General features: G+C 41.4%; 1 protein-coding gene across 2 annotated transcripts in view; it reads right to left on the minus strand.

Moving 5' to 3' along the window:
- KIT (KIT proto-oncogene, receptor tyrosine kinase) overlaps nt 1–19688 on the minus strand; it is an 89745-nt gene that overhangs the window by 24033 nt on the left and 46024 nt on the right. For both annotated transcript variants that reach the window (XM_040483337.1, XM_040483328.1), the window contains exons 5-7: nt 17278–17449; nt 12044–12233; nt 9733–9848 (exon numbers count right to left, since the gene is read on the minus strand). In XM_040483337.1, the coding sequence (XP_040339271.1) occupies nt 9733–9848; nt 12044–12233; nt 17278–17449 (478 nt within the window). The remainder of the gene's footprint in view (nt 1–9732; nt 9849–12043; nt 12234–17277; nt 17450–19688) is intronic.

Below are 19688 nucleotides of genomic sequence, written 5' to 3' on the forward strand. Positions count from 1 at the left end.
CGCCTGGGTGGCTCAGTCGGTTGAGTGGCCGACTTTGGCTCAGGTCACGATCTCGCACTCCGTGGGTTCGAGCCCCGCGTCGGGCTCTGTGCTGACAGCTCGGAGCCTGGAGCCTGTTTCGGATTCTGTGTCTCCCTCTCTCTGACCCTCCCCCGTTCATGCTCTGTCTCTCTCTGTCTCAAAAATAAATAAGGATTAAAAAAAAAAATTAAAAAAAAAATAAATAAAAAAATAAATAAAAAATAATAATAAAAAAAAACAACACTCGTAACTCCCAAGCAATTTAACAACAAAAACTCATTTCAAATTCGGGAAGAGAAAATAAAAACAGGGCTCAGACAGATATTGCAAATGAATACACACTACCTATAAAAAGATTAATGTAAAAAGACAAGTGACTGTTTTTACACGGATTAGCAACCACGCTGAGAAGATCTGAAAATTATTCCTTAATTTAGAACTGTCCCAAAAGCCAGCACAGTGCATCTTCTGTGACATATGTTTAAGACATGGGAGCATGAAAGATAATGACAGATGATAACCTTATTTACTCCCAGGCACTTAGGCAAGGTCGCTCATTTGAGATTAAACAAGATAATTATAAACCTTAAATAAGCATTTGATGGGTTTCTTTAAAACCCCAGTCACATCATCCGTGTCCCATCCCCCATTCTACACAAAGTCTCAAAATCGCACCAGACATAGACATGAGTTAAAAAAAAAATTACGCACTATCCATGCAATGAGATACCAAACTAAGGTTGCAGAAGAGTATCTCATGACGTGGAAAGATGTGTATAATGCATTCACTATTCAGCACCAAAACACAAGCTTACGAAGCAGGAGGACCTCAGTTTTATTTAAAAAAAAAAAAAAAAAAAAAAAAAAAGTCTAAAAAAATGGTCACGAAGAACATATACACAGTAAGGGATATATTAGCAATGGTAAGTAAATGAACTTTAAAAGGTATAATTAAAACGTGCTTCTTATTTTTGCTTATTCACATTTTCTAGTTTTTCTAGAACTATGCTTCACACAATATTTTATAATTAAAAACATTGTTTTAATTTCAAAACACACGTACACAAATGTCTGCACAAGCCATGCTACATTTCTGGTTACTGGGATAGCCTTATAGCAAATCCTCAAAAGCAAATAAATAAATCAAGAAAGACTTCTATTCAGCACTGGCTTTATTTAGTGTTTAAGAATTCTAATAATTTAGGGGCGCCTGGGTGGCTCAGTCGGTTAAGCATCCGACTTCGGCTCAGGTCACGATCTCGCGGTCCATGAGTTTGAGCCCCGCGTCGGGCTCTGTGCTGACTGCTCAGAGCCTGGAGCCTATTTCAAATTCTGTGTCTCCCTCTCTCTCTGACCCTCCCCCGTTCATGCGCTGTCTCTTTCTGTCTCAAAAATAAATAAATGTTAAAAAAAAATTTTTAAAGAAGAATTCTAATAGAAGACCTAATAGAATCTATCTAATTGGAAAAACAAAACAGAACAAAACAAAACACTAAAGACCAAAGCCACTCAAGGCTTTGCCTTAAAATGGTTAGCCACTAACATAAGTATGGCCTGGACACCCAAATGTTTGGAAGGTCATCTCAATCCTTTCAAAATGGCTGACAGTTTAGAAGGCAGAAAAACATTTCCACCTTCCAAAGAGGCAAAGTTCTAGTAACTGCTCGTCTCCTGGGGATCTTGAAAGGCACAGACCCAAAGTCCCCCAAATGAGCAATCCTTGAAGGCCACCCCATATTACCATTTCATCCTGGGGGAAGGTTCTTGAGACCTCCCACTGGGTGGGTGACCCAGAGTTCTTGCTGGCAGGCAGTCTAAGCCATCTATCTACATGGCCAACCTGACAGGTCTGCCCTCACCTTTGGCGAACGTGCTGGCATGTACCTTGTTTGCAAGGAGTTACCCTTAGAGTGGCTTCCCCTAGAAGAAGGATAGTTTAGCCATTCATAAGTAGACTTAACCATAACCAGGGGTGCCTGGGTGGTTCAGTTGGTTGAGCGTCCAACTTAGGCTCCGGTCACATCTCGCAGTTCAGGAGTTCGAGCCCCGCATCGGGCTCTGTGCTGACAGCTCAGAGCCTGGAGCCTGCTTCGGATTCTGTGTCTCCCTCTCTCTCTACCCCTCCCTCACTCACACTCTACCTCTCAAAAATAAATAAACATTAAAAAAATTTTAAAAACTATAACCAAAAACACATAAAAGGCAGCCCAGATTTTGCAAATGTGGTCAAAGAGAAACTTTCTCTTCAAGAGGCCTTATTCCAGATAATTTACTACTTTGATACAGGTACACTGTATGATCTATAAATAATTGCTCATACCAGACAGGATGTTAATTACATGATACGGTGATGTGAAAATAATGCATTATTTAGCATTTCCTTAAATTGTTTCAAGCCCCATTAACACTCTGCTGTAAATAATGTAGAGTTGGAAACTTTGAGAGTTGACTTGGTACAGTTTGGCGGTCATTTGGATAGCCAATCTAGCTTAACTTTCCACGTGTTCCATGTATGCCCACTGGTGAAGGGCAAGCCCCAGAGTTCTCCATATCTCACTTGTCCTGTCTGCCTTACTTTACCTCCACCTGAGTACCACAGTACTCTGACTCCACTGGCTAGGTTTGTCCTGAAAGGGGAGACCTTTAAGACTGGAGAGAGATCTATTTATGGCCCCTAGATATCATTTACCACACATTTTAGAATCATAATCCTGGTCTGGAAATGTCATCAGATAATGTGTTAAAGAGGCATTTGAAGGTTACTGGCATATCAAAACCAAAATGAAAGTCTCACTCAAACGGTCAGCACATCTATTGTCAAAAAGAGAAGAGATAACAAATGTTGACAAGGGCATGGAGACAAGGGAAGCCTCACACACTGCTGGTGGGAATGCAAACTGGTGCAGCCACTCTGGAAAACAGCATGGAGGTTCCCTAAGACATTAAAAATAGAACTACCAGGGGTGCCTGGGTGGCGCAGTCGGTTGGGTGTCCGACTTTGGCTCAGGTCATGATCTCACTGTTCGTGGGTTGGAGCCCCGTATCAGGCTCTGTGCTGATGGCTCAGAGCCTGGAGCCTGCTTCCGATTCTGTGTCTCCCTCTCTCTCTGCCCCTCCCCCACTTGAGCTCTGTCTCTGTCTCTCAAAAATAAATAAATATAAAAACAAAATTAAATAAATACATACATACATACATACATACATAAATAGAACTACCATAAGACCCAGCAATCCCACTTCTTGGTATATATCCCAAAGAAACAAAACCATTACCTTCAAGAGACATCTGCACTCCAGTGCTCAGTGGATCCACGCCAGTGGATAAATGGATAAATAAAATGTGTACCCCACACACAGGAATATTACTCAGCCTTAAAAAAGAAGAAAATCCTGCCATCTGTGACAACATGGATAAACCCAGAGGGCATTGTATTATATGAAATAAGTCAGACATGTAAAGACAATTATTGCACGGGATCACTTAAATGGAGTCTTTAAAAAAAAATGAAGTTCGGGGCGCCTGGGTGGCTCAGTTGGTTAAGCGGCCGACTTCAGCTCAGGTCATGATCTCGCGGTCTGTGAGGGCTGTGAGTTCAAGCCCCGCGTAGGGCTCTGTGCTGACAGCTCAGAGCCTGGAGCCTGTTTCAGATTCTGTGTCTCCCTCTCTCTGACCCTCCCCAGTACACGCTCTGTCTCTCTCTGTCTCAAAAATAAATAAATGTTATAAAAAAAATTTATAAAAAAAAATAAAAAAATAAAAAAAAATGAAGTTCATCAAAAAAGTAGCAAAAGGGTTGTCAGGGCCTAAGGGATGAAGGAATTAGGAAGAAGTATTAAAGGAGTACAAAGGGTGAGGTATAAGATGAATAAGGTCTGAGAATCTAACGAGTTATATGGTGATCATAGTTGACAACACCGTATTATATAATCAAAATTTGTCAAGAAAGTAGAACTTCAATGTTCTCACCAAAAAACAAAACAAATTACCCTCCCCCCACCCCCAAAATCCAGAAAACCGAAAATAAAAAGGGTAAATATGTAAGGGGATGAATATGTTAATTAAGTGGATAGGGGAATCTTCTCAAAATGTTTACATTCATCAAAATCATCATATATACACTTTGAATATCTTACAATTTTGTCAATGATGCCTCAATAAAGCTGGAAAAAAAGTTACTGGGCCTTCTTAAAATCATTCCAGAGGTTTGAAAACCAACTGCTGATCATATGATCATATCATAACTGATATTATAACTGATATATATCATAACTGATGATCATATCAATCATACTTTCTTTCCACAGTTGTGTAGGTTACTTCAGGACTCACTTGGGATATTTGAAAGTGTATGCCAAAATAAACGTACAAAATATGTACATTACTGATTAACACTTAAGTCTGCTATAAGGTTCGAAATATTCAAGAATATTGGGTGGTGACGGAAAAGAGAAGTGGATCATTTAGAGTTAAATGTACATTTGGGGGGCGCCTGGGTGGCGCAGTCGGTTAAGCGTCCGACTTCAGCCCGGGTCACGATCTCGCAGTCCGTGAGTTCGAGCCCCGCATCGGGCTCTGGGCTGATGGCTCGGAGCCTGGAGCCTGTTTCCGATTCTGTGTCTCCCTCTCTCTCTGCCCCTCCCCCGTTCATGCTCTGCCTCTCTCTGTCCCAAAAATAAATAAACGTTGAAAAAAAAATTAAAAAAAAAAATAAATGTACATTTGGCCATTTATTTGTGCTGGATCTGGTAAAAACCTTACCGTGTGACATTTATTGTAGGCAAGGAGACCAGAAGTTTCCAATGGAGTCAGGCCATGTATAGAATCTCAGTGGTGTCATCTTTCTTATACCTCCAGGAATTTTGGAAAGAGTAGTACCTATTAAAAAAGCACTTTTGGGGGGCACCTGGGTGGCTCAGTGGTTAAGCATCCGACCTCGGCTCAGTCCGTGAGTTCGAGCCCCACGTCCGGCTCTGTGCTGACAGCGCAGAGCCTGGAGACTGCTTCAGATTCTGTGTCTTCCTCTCTCTCTCCCCCTCCCTGCTCACACACTCTCTCTCTCTCTCTCAAAAATAAATAAATGTTGAAAAAATTAAAAAAAAATAAGAAATCACTTTTGGGGCACCTGGGTGGTTCAGTCAGTTAAGCATCCAACTCTTGGTTTTGGCTCAGGTCATGATCTCGTGGTTCGTGAGATGAAGTCCCGTGTTGGGCTCTGCACTGACAGCACGGAGCCTGCTTGGGATTCATTCTCTCTCTCTCTCTCTCTCTCTCTCTCTCTCTCTCTCTCTCCCCGACCCCCCGCTCTCTCCTCTCTCTCTCAAAATAAATAAACTTAAAAAAAAGAGAAAGCACTTTATTATATCATTGTATCTGAATACAATGATATAATAAAGTGCTTTCTCTTTTTTATATGTATATATATATGTGCTTTCTCTTCATATATATATATATACACATACACATATATATACATACATATATGTACACATATATGTATGTATATATACGTATACGTATATATTTAAGAAAACACATTTGGATAGTTCTATACATTTTAGAATGCTACTTTCCTCCCAATTTTAATCGACAAAGGAAACAAACGGACATTTAACTCACCCAAGATATCAAACTTCTTTAGAGAACTAAGAATCTGATTTCTGTATGCATCTTCAATAAGCAGTTAAAGGGTGATTATAGTAATGCAAATTCAATGCAAAGAGTCACCGGCCTTTCTTGTGTGTGTGTGTGTGTGTGTGTGTGTGTGTGTGTGTTTAAGTTTATTTATTTATTTTGAGAGAGACAGAGAGAGAGCGCACAAGTGGGGAAGGGGCAGAGAGAGGGAAAGACAGAATCCCAAGCAGACCCTGTACTGCAGAGCCTGATGTGGGGCCTGAGCTCACAAAAGGCGAGATCAGGACCTGAACCGAAGTCAGGCGCTTAACCGACTGAGCCACCCAGGCGCCCCTCTTCTGTTGTGTCTTAGCGAAAACTCCCATCAGTTTCCACTGGAAGTTCTGCTCAAAAATGGCAAACATGTTATAGCTCTTGCCTGGCCTTTATAAACCACTTTTAATACCAGAGAGCCAACAGTCAACAGAACAGACCCATGTAAATCATGGCTTGGTTAGAGAAGTTAAAAACAGACTTAAAACATTTTCAAATTTAATATGCTACATATTTTTCTCTAACACAAACTGACAGAACATGGTATTTTTTAAAGCCTCCCACATAAGCAATTAAAACATACACACATGCACACACTCAGGGTACTCAAATCTACATGTGGAGTTTTTAAAACAAGTGAATTTTTCAACCATCAAACATTGAACCATTCAAAATCATGGATTTTCATAAGCATTTCAGCTGAATCTATTACGCAATTATGCATTAATGCCACTGAGTAAAAGTCACTGAATTTCTGCACTAATATCATGCATTTATTATTCTGATTTCTATCAATTCTAATTTTTGCAGAGCACAATTCCTTTCATCCTTGGGGCTAAGCTTATTTACAGAATAAATCACACAGTAGATCTTCATATGGATTTGGCTCAGCTAAAGTGTTATGTCAAAATGGACACAACTCTCCAATTTAAACTTTCAAAACTATTTTTAGCGTTTGCCTTTAAAATTTCACATTAAAAAAATCTTTTTCAAAGAAGAAAAAAATCAACAAAGAAATTAGCTAACTTGATCTGTGAACAGCAACCGAACATACTTCACCAGAGGTCTGATGTTTTTGAGTTTCACCCAAAAATACTACCTCTGTCAGGGGCAGCTGAGTGGCTCGGTTGGTTAAGCGCCCGACTCTTGATTTTGGCTCAGGTCATAATCTGGTAGTTTGTGGGATCGAGCCCTGCTGACAGTGTGGGACTTGCTTGGGATTCTCTGTCTCTCCCTCTCTCTTGGCCCCTCCCCTGCTCACACACACACTCTCTCTCTCAAAATAAATAAACTTAAAAACAAATACTACCTCTGTCAAAGAACTGGGAGATAAGGAAATCCAATGTGGAAGGTCAGTGAAAAGAAATGGCTACTGTTAGTTAAGTGTTTGTAATGAACTGACATCAATGAAAGATTTCTTGAAGAACCTTAACCCACGGGGTCAGACAACACTCTTGTCTGCGTGCCCGGTGTCATGAAGCAGAAGCTCAGGAAATGTTAGGTGCATGTCTGTGACCCAGGCCCCAGCAGAAACAAAAGGCCTTCTGCACCAACGGGGAATCCGAGAAAAAATTCATTTGCGAAGCTTAATGCCGTTTCTTATCCAGTTTCAAAACAAGCATGAGTTCACCAGCAGAGGTGACTAACACTGATCCTGCTGGATGGCAAATTAGCCTGGTAAGTAAAATGGCAGCAATTTTGTCACCAGAGAAAAGTAAGGGTGCCTTCAGGAACATCTTTCTAAGGTCAATGACTCACAGCTAACCGGCAGACCAGACTAGCAAATGGAAGCATGAAAAAGGGGAAAGAGACAGATCTCAATGTCTCCTTGACCTTGAAGCCAGGGAAAGAGACGCAAAACACACTTCGTTTTATAAAATTTCCAACTACTGAGCTTCTCAAAGTGAGGTCTGTGGGGCAGGCCATGGCCATGATCTGCTGTTCCTGGTCAACGAGAGTTAAGTACACAACCTGATAATAAGCATTTACAAGGAGCAATCTGACAGAGTAATTTTTGTATCTATTGAATCTCATAATTAAAAAAAAATCAAACGTGGGTTTTGCATATGTCTGTTCTTTTTCATTTCACTTTCCTAGTGACTGGCTCTTACCATATTTTGTTTAAGTTTCTTTATTTTGAGAGAGAGAGAGAGAGAGAGAGAGAGAGAGAGAGAACGAACCAGCAGGGGAGGAGGGAGGGAGGGAGAGAGAGAGAGAGAGAGAAGGGACAGAGGATCCGAAATGGGCTCTGCACTGGCAGCAGAGAGCCCTACACGGGGCTCAAATCCATGAACCATGAGATCATGACCTGAGCTGAAGTCGGATGCTTAACCGACTGAGCCACCCAGGCATCCTGGCTTTTACTGTATTTTATAGAAAGTACTGGGCCAGAATAAACTGGAAAAAAAAAGGAAAGGTCCTTTACCACAGATAGTTGGGAAACACTGCACCAGAACACCCAAAAATTGAGTTTTGTGTGGACAATGTGCATATTAGCCTGTAAGGATATTGATTTACCTGCAGCCGTCTCTTAAATTACTCGAATATTGAGATTTTGCAGAAGCAGATCATTTTGCCCATGTGTCATATGCTAAACTCCTCTGATTAACACCTGAATTAATCTGGAGATGTCTGGAATGCAGGCCAATGAGACACCATATAATCAAAGCTGTTCAGAGGAACTGAGATGTTAACACGATTTCCTCCAAAAAAGAGGCAAGTTCTGTGGTCAGACAAGCTTGGGCTGCACACAGCATCTACCCGCCCTCCTGGGGAGGCATAACACACACCAGCACAGTAAGGATCCTGAGAAGGCCTGTAGTTCAGAAACTTGTTTAGCTCCACAGACGTGACGCTCTTGATGTAAACACGTAAGAACATCTTGTGCTTGGAAATGAAGGTCTAGTTAAAAGACTCCAGAAGAGCAATCAAAAACCTGCCCTAAATGGCACTTACTAGCTGTTTCCTGTCTACCCTTGAAATGGATCATGCTACCTGCCGCATACCGCGGAGCTTCAGCATCAATGAACTTGTAAACTCACTTCTGAGCAGGCAAGCTCCTTCAGGACAAGAAACCGGCGCCCATTCTTTGTTCTCACCAGCATACAGGAAGTGCCCAGCACAGTGACTAAGTTGTCTCCTAGGGAATCTTCCGGGTTGTCTCCTTATCCCCCCCGCACCCCCCACCCCACCAACACACACCCAGGACGGCTAATTCGGATGGGTCATTTTGTTGGCCACTCCTTGGAATTCTGTGTCTTTGGAGCCCTCCTGTGCCCTGGTGCCCTGGCTGGTGCGGTATGGCAGGCACCTGCTACTATCCTTCCTTGGAAATGCAGATAGGTCCCCAGAGTAGAGCCAGGGGAAAAGCCCAGCACACAGCAGAAGCCCCAGCTGGTGAGCATGCTCCCTTGGCCTCAACCTCTGGGCAAAGACATTTCTCCAAGATGTTGTGGGGGCCACAGCGGGGCAGGACTCAGGTGTTCCGGTTCCCCCATCCTAAACCACCTGCTTCCTCTCCTTAGTACCCATGTGCTACACAGGAGAGTCCTATGGAGCTGGATCGATATTGCCTTCGTCTTAGTAGGAGAACAATCAAAACACAAATAATCTCACAACCCCGAAAAAGAAAGCACTGTCACAAAGAAATCATGTCAGAGCTTGATAGCATGTCTTACCTAACTAACACCATAATCCAGGTCTCGTTCAACCTCTGCCTCCCCATTTCAACAATCAATAATAATACGTTTTCCCTCAAACGACAGTTATTTTTAACTTCTAGGGCTCCTCTGTTTGCCTCAAAGGCGGAACCCAGAATCTGAGCGCCCTCCACAAGGTCATGCGGTCAGCGAGATGTAGGACAAGGAATTGGCTTTCGTACACATTCTTCCAACCACCAAACCACGGGGTCTTTGTTAAGGTCAAAATTATCATGAAACATTATTTACACAGCACACAATGAGCTCAGTTCTGCAGCTGTTACAAACACGAGCCACAACTTAAAATAATAAAAAATAAAAAGATAAGGACCCATTTGTTTTACTCACTGTTCACGTAAACATTCAATGTCACGGAAGAACTGACATCGGAATTGGACACTTGAAACGTGTAAGTGCCTCCTTCGTTCCCTTTTAATCTGGTTAGATGAAGTTCACTCACATATCTACACACACACACACACACACAGGGAAGAAAAAAAAGGCAATAAATCAATCAGTTGTGAAGGGCCTGCCTCAAGTGAGTGTCTTATCCACCATTTCTGTCTGGAAATACACACCTGTTTGAGGAAAAATAAGACTCACTTAACTCAGTATTAACAAGATCCACATTAGCAAATATAAACATATACACCTATATTTACCTTGGGACAAAATGGCTGCCCAGTGAGGGTGCTGAGTGGGGAGAGGCAATGCAGCCTCCCCCCCGGTCCCTGGCTGGCCTCTTGTCCGTGGTCCCTCTCTGCCCACGGTCCTTCACTCAGTCTCCTCTCCACCGGTGTCCTGAGCTCACCTGCCCCGCTGTGCTTTCACAACACTCACCTGGAAGGACCCAAGCCTGGCAGGCATCTACACGGAGTTGTCTCCATGCAGAGAGCAAAGTCGACACCGTGGGCCCTCACCTTCCTTCTTGCAACTCCATAATCTCCTGGTTTTCCTCCCATGCCCAGCACCTCTTCCTAGAGTCCTTCGTAGTACTTGCCATTGAAGCTTCTCTTTTATGGCAGGGCCGGCAGATATGGCTAGGTAGACAGAGTGTGGGGTTCTGCCAGAAGCCCTGGACACAACCGTCTGGACGTGACCCTGAGCAATCTACTCTCGCGCCGAACTACCCGCTGTTTGCTCACAACTTTCAAATCTTTACCTCCGGTTCAGACTTCTCAGTCCTACGCCTCCTCTACAGAGCTATTTTCAAGCCCCCAACCCCTGCCCTGTGGGTACAGCTAATGATGACTCACACCTGTGACGTCCTCCCAAGTCTTGCCCTTGGACACTTAGGCCCACTTGAAAGTGGACTGCCCATCCAGGTCTACAGCAATGAGTGACCGCCCATGGAGAGGGACAAAAAGCCAGCTCCAGAGGACCCCTGAGATCAGCCTACTGCTCACCCATATCCTTTTTTTCCTCCTTTATCCTCCCCGCCCTGCTCTCCTACTCCCTGGAAGGTCTCTCTTCCCCTTAATGAAGCCCTTGACCCAGAATCCCTGTCTCAGGCTCTGCTTCGAGGGAACCTGACCTAGGATACTTCCTACCTGAACATCTCTACTAGAGAGCCCGTGGTCAACCTCGATTTCAACAAACACCAAGCCGAACTCACAGTATTTGCCCCTGCCAACCTTTCCTCCTCCTTGAATGGCATCACCCCTCGCCATCCAACGTGGCTGACGGACACAGGATCCGAAGGGACATCTTCAGCAGCTGCCTCTCTCTCCCACCCCCTCAACCACTGAGTATTCCTGTGGAGGTGGCCTGGATGCCTCCCAAATCCATTCCCTTCCTTCCCACCCTTCCATCTTGGCCCAGGACAACATCATCTCTCACCCACATTGCTGTTACAGCCCATAGTTTCTGACCGGAATAAAATACAAAGTCTAAGTGGGCATGTACCTCTGGTAGCCATTTTGATCTTGGTCAAGTTACTTAACTCATTTGTGTCTGTTTCCTCTTCTACGGAAATGATGAAAATAAGAGTGCCTGATCATGGGTCTTGTGGAGGACTAAAATTATTGACTCACTATACGTCAGGTACTTAGTGCAGCACAGTCAAAAGTACCTGCAGCTTACAAGAAGGAAGCTACTTTGCCTACTTTACTCTTTTAATTTTTAAAATCACTTTTCTTGTATTTATTTTTCTTTACTAGTTTTCTTTTGCTTGTTACTATTTTATGATTGCTTCTATTTTCATCATAAATCTGTTGAGGATCAAATGAGAGGGGTGTGTATTATGACAGAACTTGGGTTCACTACCTGGCCCAGAGCTACCGAATGAGGCTTTAGTTACCTTACATTTTTTAAAAAAAGTATTCAAGGCACTAACTCTCCTCTTTCTGTGGAAAAAAAAAAAAAAAAAAGATTTCAATGTGTCTCTAGTACATGCCAGTCACTGCTCGGAACTAGCCTCAGAACTCTGGGAGCAAACGATCTTCCATTTCACAAATGAGAAAACTGAGGCACGGACTTCCGTGCATGCTCTAATCACAAAGCGAAAGGAAATACTGGTCTAAAGACTCAGGAAGCAGGCCCAAACTTCTTTCCACACCAGGTGTCTTCTCATACATCTAAGGGTCACAGACACAGGCCGTGGTAAGCCAAGGAGAGATAGGGAAAACTTCCGATCCTCAGCGTAAGGCTCTTTTCTTACCTGATATTACTTTCGTTGTCAGACTTGGGATAATCTTCCCATTTATCAGTGAGGGTTCTGTTCATATACACCCACCGTTGGTGCTCAGGCTTGGGATATGCCTCATATTCGACAATCAGATCCACATTCTCGCCATCATTCACGAATATTGTGGTATTCATCATAGGGAAGATGTTAATGAATCCTTTAGCTGATTATAACAAAATAGAACAGGAAGAAACTATTATCCACAGCCATCCAACGGAAAACCCAACTTCACCTTTGGCTTACAAAAATAACTGGCTGGTTTCAGAAAGGACGCGCTTGAAATGTTTATTCTCCCTTCTCTGTCTCTTAAGGAACTCTCTTCAAGAGCTAGCACCACCCTGCAAGTCTTCTAGAACTACTTCTTAGGTTAGAAAGTGTTGGGACTAAATGGTTAGCCCACACCCAGACCCAGTACAATTGTATATGTGATAAGAAGGTGTCAAAAGTCAAGAGGGGGAAGAGAGCTCAAATTGTCAATAAAGGTGTTGAAAGAACGCCATTTAGTATTTGAAGAAAAATAAACCTGTTACCTCCTCATCATGTAATATATCACAGAGGAAATCAAGTACAGCATTTTATTTTAAAAAAAAATTTTTTTTAATGTTTATTTATTTTTGAGACAGAGAGAGACAGAGCATGAACGGGGGAGGGCCAGAGAGAGAGGGAGACACAGAATGTGAAGCAGGCTCCAGGCTCTGAGCTGTCAGCACAGAGCCTGACGCGGGGCTCGAACTCACGGACAGTGAGATCATGACCTGAGCTGAAGTCAGACGCTTAACCGACTGAGCCACCCAGGCGCCCCAAGTACAGCATTTTAATAATCAAACTGTATCTTTAACTGACAACAGAATTAACTCCTATCAAACTTCTACAGAGGGGGCAGTTTTCTAGACGTTTTAGAAACAACAGAAGAGGGGAGCCTGGGTGGCTCAGTCGGTTAAACATCCAACTTCAGCTCAGGTCATGATCTCGTGGTTCCTGAGTTTGAGCTCCATCAGGCTCTGTGCTAACAGCTCAGAGCCTGGAGCCTGCTTTGAATTCTTTGTCTCACTCTCTCTCTGCCCCTCCCCTGCTCATGCTCTGTCTCTCTCCCTCTCAGAAATAAATTAACATTAAAAAAAAAAGAAAAAAAAAAAAACAACAGAAGAAACAAAATCAAATCATGAAAAGTCCTAAGAATCTGAATACATAGCAATTTTAAATGTTTATACTGTAAAATTAAGGTAATAGGAAAAAGAACATGAAAATCAATAGATGGAAAATATTTAAACTAGTAAATCAATTTTTAATCTGAGAAAGAGCCCAATAGGGAGGGGGGGAAGGGAGAGGGAGAGGGAGGGAGGGAGTGGGAGAAAGAGAGAGAGAGAGAGAGAGAGAGAGAGAGAGAGAGGATCCCAAGCAGTCTCCACACTCAGCATGGAGCCCAACATGGGGCTCGATCTCACAACCTGAGCCAAAATCAAGAAGAGTTGGACACTCAACCGACTAAGCCACCCAGGCACCCCTAAACTGGTAATTAAAAATAAGGCATCAGGGGCGCCTGGGTGGCGCAGTCGGTTAAGCGTCCGACTTCAGCCAGGTCACGATCTCGCAGTCCGGGAGTTCGAGCCCCGCCTCGGGCTCTGGGCTGATGGCTCAGAGCCTGGAGCCTGTTTCCGATTCTGTGTCTCCCTCTCTCTCTGCCCCTCCCCCGTTCATGCTCTGTCTCTCTCTGTCCCAAAAATAAATAAACATTGAAAAAAAAAAATAAGGCATCACTTTTCACTTCTTAAAAATAGCAAAACTTCAATAAAGCTGTTAAAAAATAAAGTCTATCCATCCTATGGAAAAATAGCAAAACTAATTTGAAAGAAACTCAATAATCCTGCAAGTGTGGTAAAAGTAGCGTGCTGAATTACACACTGTAAATTGGCACAACTCTTTCAGAAAGCATTTAGCAATATAGATTTTCTATAATTATCTATTCTCCAATTTAACCCTGTAATTTCTGTTGGAGAACTCTTCTTAGTGGGTAGTTACATGCAAAAAGAACGGCTCTCTACCTTGGATATAATAATTTTAAAAATCAGGGCACTGGTTAGAAATGGTTCTATGACAACAACATAAGAAAGAGCTTGAGGGGCGCCTGGGTGGCGCAGTCGGTTAAGCGTCCGATTTCAGCCAGGTCACGATCTCGCGGTCCGGGAGTTCGAGCCCCGCGTCGGGCTCTGCGCTGATGGCTCAGAGCCTGGAGCCTGTTTCCGATTCTGTGTCTCCCTCTCTCTCTGCCCCTCCCCCGTTCATGCTCTGTCTCTCTCTGTCCCAAAAATAAATAAACGTTGAAAAAAAAAATTAAAAAAAAAAAGCTTGAAAAACACGTAATAAAATAATTGCCAATATTATTTTTATAGCCACCATTTATGGAATGCTTGCTATGTGCCAAGAACTGCCTTAAGTAGCTTGGCATTACATTTTAATTAACAATTATGACAAATGTTTAATTCCATAACAATACCAGGGGAGAAAGCTTATAACTCCTAATGTATAGATGAAAGATATCCAGTCCTGGAAAGCTTAAGAGCTAGCTGCCCAAGGGCAGAGCCCAGATTTGAATACAGGTTTGTGAGACGCCAGGCTTGGCTTTTCTCACTGTAACATATCCCTAGATTCTCCATATAATACTTCCAGTTAGAGAGAGAGAATAAGCTTGTATGCATCACTGAAACCCTGCTGCATACAAAAATACAAGCAATATACCAAATCTTAAAAATGGTTATGTCACATTTAGTGGGATTATGGAAGAGCTTTCATTTTATTCTTCTAATTCTTTTTCCAAATTTAGTAATTATGAGCTTTTAAATACATTTTTCATTATTTTTGGCACTATTTGGCTACATATATTAAGGTCTCCCAGGAGTTGTCATTACAGCATAGGCTGCCTCTTGGTTTTCCTATAGATTCAGAAGAAAAAGTGGAGTCCAACTCTCCTTTGCAGTAATGGAAAAGGATCTGTCATAGGTGAGAATAAAAACTCATCCAAGTCAAAGTTGGAGATGGAAACCACCATCTTGTTCTAATACCTGAATCATAAATTAAAACCTCCTGTCATTTTTAAAGCAAATTTAGGTTAATTCTGAGGGAACAAATGTTTCATCTAAATGCTATGTTACAGTTTCCAGTTCTTAAGGTCATCCGTTCAAACACACCCAAAGCAAAACACTCAAATATTCCAGACAATAATTGCACTGAAGTGAGTTGTCTCATTATCACCACATATATATACTACCGAAGTTTTCCTGAGTTTTCTAGAGTTCTTTACAGGCTCAATATAGTTTTATGTCCTATAGTGGAATAGAGCTTCAAATTCATGAAGTGTAAGAGTTATTAGAATCAAAGAACTCCATCGGCGTTGTTTGAACAGAAAGTATGATCTTTTTCAGGTACTTCTGCATTAAGAAGTTGGTGACGCGTTGACGTTTCATCAAGTGCAAACTCTATTCCAGGCACTTCGATAAAATCTATTGCCTTTTCTCCTCTTTGCAGCCTTTGGAGTTGGAGGCTGTGTTTCTCAGAAGAGGAAATGCAGGCAGAGGTAAAGTAGGGTGCATTCAAAAGTCAGGTGGCACAGCTCCAGTTCAAAACCAGGTGGGGACTATCCCAAAGCCACTGCACGTCATATGCACACTTGATCTTAGCTGAAAGGCCAAGAAGGGATCCACCTCATATTCAAATCCGACCTCCAGCCCCAAAAGAAATGACTTTCCTCTTTGTCTCCCTCTTTCTTGTCCCATCCCAACCCATCCCAAAACAATACAAAACCGGATTCAGATTTCACAGCCACAAGCCCTTCCAGTTATACAGTTATATTCTTGGAAATTGATGAATGGATTTTAAAAATCTGATTACATACAATAATATGCTCAAAACATCCTTACTAATTGCTTTCTGGAGCTGAAGCTGATATATCAACATGCTCCCTAATCAACTTAGCAAATTAGCACTTATGGAGTTTAATATTTTAAAAGCATAGCTTTCTATTCAAATTAATAAATGGTTCACAATCACGTTTAGGGAAAAAGTAATAATACTCTTTCTGCACACTGACTCTATAATTGCAAGTAAAGGGTCTTTTCCACATTTAGTGTGTAATGCTTTCCATTACAACATGGGCAGAAACACCAAAATTATATGAGATTATTGTAGAATAAATCACAGACCTCTAACATTGCTTCATAAATTATTGAAGAAACAGGGGGGAAAGAGGAGAAATGAAAACAAATATCACATCGTTTTATTATTGCTCATGAGGAAGTTTCACCACCATGCAAGTACTTAATCAAAGTCAAGCACTAAGAACATAACTGCACTAAAAAGACAAGAAAATAGATTAAATTCGAATACTCAAAAGACCAAAGGAAAAGAAAAAGTGTAAATAAAGTAATTTAAAAATTATTATTATTTCCAGGAAATCAAGAACAGTACTTCACTGCATTCTGCTCTCATTAAGTAGATCTTGGAAAATAAAGATCTGGTGAGATTTCCAGAGGAGGGAAGAAAAGGTTAAACCTTTACATAGGATGTACTAGCTAGATGCGCTTAGGACCATAGGTACCATGATCCAGTTTATGCTAGGTAGAACCAAGGACCTAACTAACCCCGGTGGGGTTCCTTCCTGAAGGTTTATGCTACGGCCTATAAGGCTACAAGACAGGGTGAAGTGAGGGGCATACTAGGAAGAAAAAGCCCAATTCAGCCCTTCCTGCAACAAATAAACCAGACCCCTGGGCGGTAAAAAAGATAAACCAAAGACTGAGGCGCCTCCCTAAAAGATGCAGAGAAATACTGTAGGCTCTCAGCACTTGCTTTCCTCCATAGAGAAAGTCTACACCCACTTCCAAACTCAAGTCATTCAGCAAGGACCAGAAGTTTTGAAAAAGCTCCAGTTCACACTTTGTGTGGTGGGGAGGGGAGGGTGGATGGCAGAACATGGCCCACTGAAACAACTTCAGTTAATCTTTCCTCTTGCCCTCTGTTAAACTGGTAGGATCTGCTCTTGGGCTCTAGTTGGAAAGAGGCTACCGTGATCATTTTCATTCATTCATTCATTCCGTGATCATAAAATTTCTAAGAATCGCTTCAAGATTCTATTAACATAAAAAGGAAACGCTCTAGCAACGTCTTTCTTTCACTACTGCCGGTAATTTATACGTTCGCATAGAGATATTTACCTACGACTTCCAAGGTTGTTGTGACATTTGCCGATCCAAAAGTATTATTGGCATAACACATGAACACTCCGGAATCGTTAACTCTTGCTGAGCTGATCGTCAACCTTTCCTGACGTACAAAATTGAAGTCACCTTGGTGCCAGCTATTACTCTGTGGCTGTGCGTTAGTTTGCTGGTTACAGGACAGGAAAAAAAAAAAAAATCAAAGATTACCATAAAATTTATATTCAGGATCTTTCCTAGCTAGATAAATTAAAAATAGCAGCAATTAACTTCTCCATATTAACATTCATTATACACTACTTAAGTAAGAATAATAAAGCATCATGACAAGTCTGTCATTGGAACACTTCATATCCCTGGATTATATTGAAAGATAGTCACTATTAGAAAAAACATGAAAATTCATTTTTTAATAACCATGGCATACCTGATTCCAAATTCTCTGCAGCACTAAATATTTAACAGTGCCAAATTTTAGAAGTTACTATATAAGAAATACCACATTTTACAATGCTGATATTTTACTCTATTTTACAATGAGTCAGCATAGTTAGATCATATCAGTATTTCCTGTTACATGTATTTTTTTTTAATTTTATATCCTAGCGATTGCAAGAAAACACATCTCTAATAATCATGTTCTATTAATATTTATACTATTTTCATGAATAAAAGTAGAATCCCAATGTCTACAGCTAGCTTGGAAATTCATCCTACAGTTCTTACCCAGCAGAATTTTGGCAACTATTAAAAGGGGTCCCATTGGGGTGCCTGGGTGGCTCAGTCGGTTAAGCGTCCGACTTCGGCTCAGGTCATGATCTCACGGTCCGTGAGTTCGAGCCCCACGTCGGGCTCTGTGCTGACAGCTCAGAGCCTGGAGCCTGTTTCCGATTCTGTATCTCCCTCTCTCTGACCCTCCCCCGTTCATGCTCTGTCTCTCTCTGTCTCAAAAATAAATAAACGTTAAAAAAAAAAGGGGGGGGGTCCCAAAGTATGTAAAACATGTAAGACCAAACCCAAATTACTTAAGCATGAGCTGAAGAGAAAAAGTTACAAATTTACTCTTGTGATATCACCATTCACACATGGAGAGATTTCTGGTATGGAAAATATCATGGGAATAAAGTAAAATATAAACTATAGCTCCTCTCTGAAAAGATTAAAAGGAGTACCAAAGAGCTTTCTTCATCTTCCAAATTTTCTGTAATATGAACACGTTCCAATTGAAAAAAATAACAACTGAAAAAAGAAAATAAAGGAGCTGATACTGACATGGAGCGAGATCAAGGGTTTTTGCTGGCCAGGCCATGGTGAGCCTATTAGCATTAGACCATTCTGACGGCATTGTAAATCAGAACAATCCTTGTGGAAAGCAGATTGGCAGTATGTTCATATCCCCTGATCGATTTCAGCAAATTTATTTCAAGGAAATAACTCAATCAAAAAAAAAAAAAAAAAAAGCTCAAAAATATTTACTGCAGTGAAATCTCAGAGATGACCTAAATGTCTACCAAGGATCAAAATCATGAATGTGAAAATAAGAAAAATGTTTATATTACTTAAAACACCTAAGTCGAGTGTACCTGAGAACGGCAACCATGTGATAATACAGATGCATGGGGGCAGAGAGAAAAGAAATATGGAAAAAAAAAAAAAAAGTGGGCTATATAGTGTTTATAAAGACCAGTCACACAGTCGGTTCAGCATCCAACTTCTGATTTCAACTCAGGTCATGATCCCTGGATCATGGGATTGAGCTCCACGTTGGGCTCCGCAGGGAGTGTAGAGACTGCTTAAGATTCCTCTCTTCCCTCCTCCCTCCTCCCTCTCTCCCCACCCCCACCCCCTCCACTGCCCACATGCTCTCAATTAAAATAAATAAATAAAAATAAATTTCAAAAAAAAAAACCAGCCAACATAAACACTACTGGAGCTCTTGAGATGCTTGAGGTCCAAACTGAGTTGGGTTGTAAATATAAAATATGTCTCCGATTTGGAAGACTTAATATCAAAAAAGTAATGTAAAATAACCCATTGATACTTTTTGTTAATTACATGGTAATATGTTAGCTATACAAGGTTAAATAAAATATATTACAATCAATTTTACTTTTTTTAGTCTCTGTCATGTGCCTACTAGACAATTTTAAATTACATAGGAGGTTCACATTATATTTCCACTGCATAGCACTGCTACATGCAGTGGTAGAATTATATCTGTTTCTCTTTTTTTCCTCATGTTATTATATTTTTGGAAAAAAAAATTTTACATTAAAATGAGCATACATAAGAGCAGACTGCCAAAGCTGAATGTTTTGAAATAAAAAGAACAGAAACCTGCTTTGTTAACTAACTGTGAGCTCTTGAGCAAGTCAAGGATACGAGCAGTCATAGCTTTTGTTTCTTTT

Source organism: Herpailurus yagouaroundi, unplaced genomic scaffold (genome assembly GCF_014898765.1).
Source record: "Herpailurus yagouaroundi ecotype Mexico unplaced genomic scaffold, PumYag 28, whole genome shotgun sequence".
Classification (NCBI taxonomy): Eukaryota; Metazoa; Chordata; class Mammalia; order Carnivora; family Felidae; genus Herpailurus; species Herpailurus yagouaroundi.